A 7500-nucleotide genomic window follows, 5' to 3' on the forward strand; every position below is an offset into this window, starting at 1 on the left:
GGCTCATATACATGCAAATTTCCATGAAAGGTGGAGCTTCCTGGTGTGACTTCTCCAGGATAGTCAGACAGTTATCAACAGCATGGGATATACTAGGGCTGCTTAAGATGAGAAGCAAGCAAGCGCAGAGCAATAAGTAGTTCAATAATTGCAAAGATGATAAAGAAGACCTGGAACAGATAGCTGAGGATTCCACAAATGAACATTTCTCCAAACAGGCAGCAAGCAGATAAAGGTGAAGTATATGCATTACAGACACTGACAGTAATGATAATAAAGGGGAAAAGTGTCAGCATTCCTTGAGGCATATGTGAAGGTATAGCAAGCAAATGCTTAAATTTGTATAGAATTTTACATGAAAAGGCTTGACTGTCATAAGCTATAAGCCATTACAAGTAATAAACCTGTTGCCATGATTTTTCATGCTAAATAGGGAATTAATGGTAAAGTGTGAATGGTAAAAATATAATCAGTAATAATAAAAATCTAGGACAAAATTTACACAAAAAATATTATCTAATAAAAATAATGCTGAATTTCATAACAAAATAGCATACACATCAATAAGAGTATGTATTGGCAATGATGAGTTGTTTGCAGTAAAGGAAATAAACATACGTGAATTTCTTTGCCTTTTGGAAAATAATTTTTGTAGCATTATCAGACTCTAGGCAAATAATTGTGCCTGTGTAGAAACATGAATAACTCTCTCTCCAGTTTACTGGTTTCTCCCCTTCCTCAATTTTGAATGTTCACTTTTCAGGATATACAATGAATCCAGAGCAGTCTCTGGTTCAATATCTCTAGGAAAAATCGGAACTGACATTTTCATTAGACAGATATCTTCCTTAACTCATTGGATCTGGATGCTTCACTGCCATCACATGGTCCAAAATATGGGTATTCTGCTTACTTGAGTGACCACTCTGTTGGGCGTGCTGCTTGTCACACGCGAACACTTGTGTGTGATGACTCTATGCCTTGCCTTTGCAATGTTATGTTCTCTTTTTCAGCATAAGCATTTTTTTTTTTTTTTTTTTTGCCATTTTCTAATGTCTATATTTAACATTTGATCTGCTTTATGGATAGGGTAACAGATTGTCCTTAAGAGGACTGTCCCGGAGGTTGAAAATTTCTGAGTCAAACTGAGTTAGCTAGCGTATTGTATAGGTGCATGAATGAGGAAAAACCAAACGACTATTAAAGCCCAGCTATGGTTCTCGGGCAGCACATGCGAGACCTGCTAAACACCTGGGGAGACACACCACTAATGAGTGCCCAGGTACATCTATGTGGACTTTTGATTGTTGCAATTATGCATAAGGCATTTGATTATGACATTGTGCATAGATGTGAGTTGTGAATCTTCAAAGAACACTTTTATACCAATATCAGAAAAAAATTATATCAGTGATTTATGACAAAACATTTTATGAAATATGTCTTTAAAACACGCACGCACGCACGCACACACACACACACACACACATAGACACACACACACACACACACACACACACACACACACACACACACACACACACATACACACACACACACACACACACACACACACACACACACACACACACACACACACACACACACACACACACACACACACATGTATGTTTTGTGTCCTTTTACATATGAAATATGTTTCCATTGAGACTACCTGGTAATATGTTGTACTTATGAAGTAATCTGTATGTATACTGAGTACGAAGCACTAATGTTTGAAAATAGCCGTATAAGTAAGGATTAAAATATTTCTGTTAGACTGCTCAATGGTCGGTACATTACAGCATTAGTAAATTTTATTTGAATAGAAATTGCTTGTTTCCGCTGTAAAGGGCAATTCAATACGGAGGATACCTAAAAGTTAGATTTTTGAACTTTGGAGATATAAGTGAGATACCGATTATTTCACATTGAAGATGATAGTACAAAGTAATACCAGTTCTGAAATAAAATCTATATGGAAATTTGAACTCGTTAGTGTTGAAAAAGCTATCGCATCCGTTTCGTGTATTTCCGATAAAAAATATCATGTTTAGATGTTACCATAGGTCTTAAGTACCATAAAGACGCAAATATCAAACCACAACTAGGCGTCTGCATATTTTTATACATTTCTTAGTAAAGATAATGGGTTCAAATGACTAATCACCACCTCTACACTCATTTCTCATTGCAATCTGTTACTACTGACAATTATCAAAGAAAATGATTTGATAGGGGTAACTAATATATTTTATTCCTTTATATATAAAAGTTGATGTAGGCATACTGAATGAGGATGATTAGTTTTTTAAAACTTTATGTGTATATGTTTACATACATATGATCCTCCTCGAAAAGTATAACATCATTACATTTAGCTTAAAATAACAGAGATAACAAACTTTGGCAAGTGTCCAAAACATAGAATGCCATATATCATAGTTTTCATGCTATTCAATTACATCCTGTATGGTCATGGAAATGCCATCCTCCATGGAGCCAGCACTCTTCCACTCATGGCTCATGGACAGTATATTCCACACTCACTTATATATGGAAATAATGCAGAAGCCCCTTCCTAAGTAAAAAATGAGTTTAATCAACCTCCATGAGCCTTTTGCACTCGTTACAACTCATCCACCCCTCAAGCCAATTTTTTTCATGGTGTGATGGTCACAACATCCAGGTTATAGGGGTTAAACAAAAGTCCTCCCACGCCAATACTCTGTAAATAGACTGAAGGGATTTGACACGTGGTTGACATTAGCCATACAGAGGTTTGTTTTATCATTTATTTTCTGTAAATTTATTTTTTGCATTATCAAAAGCAATAGTCACAATAGGCATATAATCTCACTGCATATTCTACCTTTTAATTTCCTGTTTATTTAAGTAGGCCATCCATTTTCCTTGTTGGTCGATTAATGTCATACTTCATTGAAAAAACTGATATGTTAATTTTTTCCTTATGAAATTTCAAAATCTTATGAATGGTTTTGTGTAAAGCACAACTACATTATAATGCCCTGAATATTTTAGGAAGACTTTTGATAGTCGGACAACTGCCATATCTACCAAGACTGGCATCTGAAATAAGTCTGTGATAATGAAAGTGTTAAACAAGCAAAATGATCACTGATAGGACCAGTTGCTGCCTCCACATACAGAAATGAATGAGACCTGTCACAGATGGGTCAAGGTCATAAGCCACTCCTTGTCAATCTGTTACAAAGGGCACTGACAGGTTCACACTAAAGGAATAACCACTTGGGTGATTTACCGAAGCAAATTTCTTATTTGCATGTGTGCTCTGAAAATTTTATATGTCCTTTGATGTGCACTGACAGATTACAGGTGTATGGATTGTATTGTTTGGAAGAGCTTGTGCATGCATGATGCAGTATTCATACTAAAAATATTGCACTATGCATTTTATTGTGTAGAAGTTATTAGACTACTAATTATGTAGCAGCTTTGTATTTTCATCAAAAAATGCTGTTTATCATTTATCATACTGAAAGTGGGCCAAAAGCCTTGGAACATGGGCAGTGTGATAGTGATATCACTGACCAGAAGATATTCAAATTTATTAAAACCTCATTCCACTTGTTCTCACTTACCTTCCCCTATTTGTAACATTTTCAAATATATAAAGTTGTATATATATATATATATATTTTTTTTTTTGTATAAGACAATTGGGCCTTCACAAATATCTATAACATCAAATTATTTCTTGTGTGATGAAAGGGAATCTGAAGATTATTTCCATCACAACCAAAGCCTACAATCTTGATATGATTGTCTCCATAGTAAGGGAAGGCATGAAGTGTATCAGGGAAATTGTACAGTAAAACAGGATGAAATAGAATGAATGTAGCATGAAAAGGCATGAAAACCTACAAAATAAATATATAAGTAAATCAAATTACATTAAAATCAGAATTAAAATTTCAGTCAAAATCAGCTAATGCAACTTTACAGATGTGCCTGCCATTATTGTAAGTCTACAGGCTGATGTGGCAACTTTCTGTGGTTGATGTATCCTAACTATATAGGCCAAGTTACCCCACCTATCTCCCCAGACATAGGTAATGCTCCCTGGACCCATGCTGTACTCTAGCTTAATGTACTCTAGCAATGTACTCTAGCTTAATAATCCCTAGCCAGGGAGCTTCACCCCTCAGACTCCCATGTCGTTATACAATGCATCCTAACCATATGCACAACTTAATGCCAAGCCCCCTGTACACGTTCATTAACATAGCCAAAGCAAATGGGATATGCAATTTAGCTGCAGCAAATAAAAAAAAAAACTTTTATTTGTTTGTACAAATCAAAGAATGATACCTGTACTTCAAAATATAAGTTGCTCTCTGAAAACCACACACCTTTATATAAAGAAACATTGAGCTTTTCTTTGGTTAAAGCAATAATCTGAATTGCTTTGTATCTAACAGTACTTTTTTCAACACTTGGGAGACTTGATGAGTTCAATATTACATGGTTATGGTTACCAATGTTTACTTCTACACAACCCCAATAGTTTTAAAAATAGACTATAATTAGCAAAACACAGTAAACAAAACATTTTTTGCGGTCTTCCACATTAAAAAAAAAGTGACAAAAAAGTACAGAAGCCAAAGGTTACTGTAAAGAATTAAATAGGAATTGTTAGAGTACATTAAATAATACCATGATATCAAAAGCATACATAAAATACATATATTTGGAAAAACAGACACTGATAATCACAAACTATTTGACATTTTGCAATTACTTCCTATAACTAATACTAGTCCACACTCTGTAAACATGATGAACTAATTAGAAAAAAAAATGTAATCTTCTCCATTATCAGTTACACATCTTAGCTTTTGATTTCTGCATGAAATGCCATATAAAAGTGTCTCAGATTTCAACAGGGTAACAAATACTATCCACACTTTACCATGAAAGCCTGGTTGTCATGCACTGTTATTATATCCAAACTTTTATAAGAAGTAAAGAACACAGACACAATTATAATATTTATATACATATATAATTTAGCAAATATGTGCCTTGAAGTATGTTTCATTTAATAGGTATGCTATCAGAGCATGCTAATAAAGTGAAATGTGTGTACGTGAAAAAAGTAGATTTTGTGAAAACTTTGTAACTGTGATATGCACCTGTACGGAAAATCTGGCTTACAGATGAGGGAGTCATCATAACTAAGAGGTCAGAGGAACATTTAGTGGTGCCTATACTAATAATCTTGTTAATCATGGGTTGCCTATGACATGTACTGATCACTCAGATCTGTTTTAGTCTGTGCTGACCAACTATAGAAATGGATTAGTAACAATTATAATGGTACAATGACAAGTGAGGGTTCGAGTCATGGCCAGCATGTTGTTCCCTCAGGCAAGGAACTTCACTTCAGCTGCCTATAGCCCACATCTGATATATGGCTGGTGATAGAAAGAGCATGCAACCATAAAATCCCAGCTTCCCCCTATATGATGGATGATATGTTGCAAATGAGAGATAGTACAGGACAGACCAAATTAGAGGCAGTGTATTCAAATGGCCGATCCCACTAAGGATTAAAACATTGAAGAAGAAGAAGAAATACAAGTAATGAAAATGACCTCCACCTGTACTCTGGGTAAGGTCAACAACCTCCAGTACATAACTCTGGCAAGATAAAGCTTGTAAACCTTCATGGAGATTCATCATCAAATAAGGAACCAATCCAAGCTGAATCTTGTTAGAATATACATTGTAAAGGTTTGCTTGCCTTTGCTGGAGTGCTGTAGATGTGGATGCTATGGAATCACTTGAATTTTCATGGCAGCCATCAGTTGACACTTTGGTTGCTCTCATAAAATCCTAATATCATTTACTAACAGAACTGATGTAGGGGGCTTGGCTCCCTCAAATCATTGACATTATCAGCAAAATATTATTTTCAGTGCTATAACTTGCCTAGTAGCTAGGAATGCAGGTTGGTGGCACACATCAGCATTTTCCTTTAGTGCAGAGCTTATTCATTACTTTATGCACAGCATTAGCCACTGAATAGGTTATAATTATATTTCATAAAAAAAGTTGAGGTTTCCCTTCATTTTAAGTGCCTGTATCTAATGGTGACACACAAACACACACACAAAAAAAGGTATTGCTACTCTCAGAGAGAGACAAGCTCCCTCTCATAAGCTGATGGCACATGGTATGTCATGATGCAGTTCCACTTCCAACTTGGTCCACCACAATCATTACAATATATTATGCCATTCACAACCAAAGGATTAACCACTAACCACCGGGTGGCATGTACATACATGCCATGGCTGTTGTGGACCGAAATACGGAAGGCATCGTATCATGACCATTCCCACGCCATTGCTTCATTGGATGGAGTTTGTTTTTCTCCGATACTAGTGGCTTCATGTATATGGTAAAGATTTTAAGCAATAGCACCTACAATGAAGGATAAATACTCAAATTTTAATATTTTTATAAATTATAACAAATTAAAGCTTGTGGGCGCCAAATGTCGCTCTCAAACTACCAAATGAGCCGGGCGCTAACAGGGGAAACTCTCGATGCGCGCCAACTATCCCGTTATCATGTTCACTTGCCAAAATTTTTTGCCCTGCAGCATTGGGTTAGGCAACATAACCTAACCATTGATGCCAACACTGTCATTTGGGAACAATAAAAATATGCTTTTACATTTATTTATCTCAAACTCATTTATGATTGTCAAGCTTCATTTCCTTCACAATAACCATATCTACATACATGGAAATTTTGTGGGAAAGTTCAAAAATGCTGTTTATAGTTACAACTGAGTGAAGTATAAAGGGAATACCTATGGATGACAGTGCTAGTAGGGGATGTCTTCCAGCAGTTGCCACGTCATGTAACAGATGAACAGTGACTCTGATTTCAATCATTCATTATTTCCATGTACTGTCTACCTTGTAAGGACACTTGGCAACTACTGCAAACTTACCCTTGTGAGATTTCAGCAACACATTGCAACTTATTGTCAGTGATAAAACCCTCTCTTTCTTCCAAATGGCACATCAACTACCATCACTCTAGAACTACTCCCCTAAAATAAAAATAAACTAACATAGAGACTTTGCAAAATCATTCATCCTTACTCGTTCCTTCAGTCTCCATGAGTGTGCTGCCGTGTTGGGAGCCGTGATTGTCTCCAGGTGACGGGCCTCTGTCAGCACAGTTATGGGTTCCTCATCTTCTTCTCCTCCTGATAACCTTGACACCTCCATAGTTTCAACCATCTCGACTAACCGGAGGCTTGTAACACCTTAGTTCTCACAACATAGGAATTCATCAAACCCTCAACACTTTCTGCGTACTTGATCCATGGAGGCGAGCACGCTACTGTTTACATCCTGCTGCCGTGCACTACATGACTAAAGCATTTGTATACGCTTTAGGAAATTTTCAGTAATAACTCGAGAAAAAGTATTGAAC

At 36.2% G+C, this 7500-nt stretch overlaps 1 protein-coding gene across 2 annotated transcripts in view; it reads right to left on the minus strand.

Annotated features, from left to right (window-relative positions):
* raptor (regulatory associated protein of MTOR complex 1) overlaps window positions 1–7426 on the minus strand; it is a 48200-nt gene extending 40774 nt beyond the window's left edge. For both annotated transcript variants that reach the window (XM_070122912.1, XM_070122911.1), the window contains exon 1: window positions 7164–7426. In XM_070122912.1, coding sequence (XP_069979013.1) covers window positions 7164–7304 — 141 coding nt within the window. In that variant the 5' untranslated portion in view covers window positions 7305–7426. The remainder of the gene's footprint in view (window positions 1–7163) is intronic.
* Between the last annotated feature and the right edge of the window lie 74 nt (window positions 7427–7500).

The sequence above is a fragment of the Penaeus vannamei genome, chromosome 6 (genome assembly GCF_042767895.1).
Source record: "Penaeus vannamei isolate JL-2024 chromosome 6, ASM4276789v1, whole genome shotgun sequence".
Lineage (NCBI taxonomy): Eukaryota > Metazoa > Arthropoda > Malacostraca > Decapoda > Penaeidae > Penaeus > Penaeus vannamei.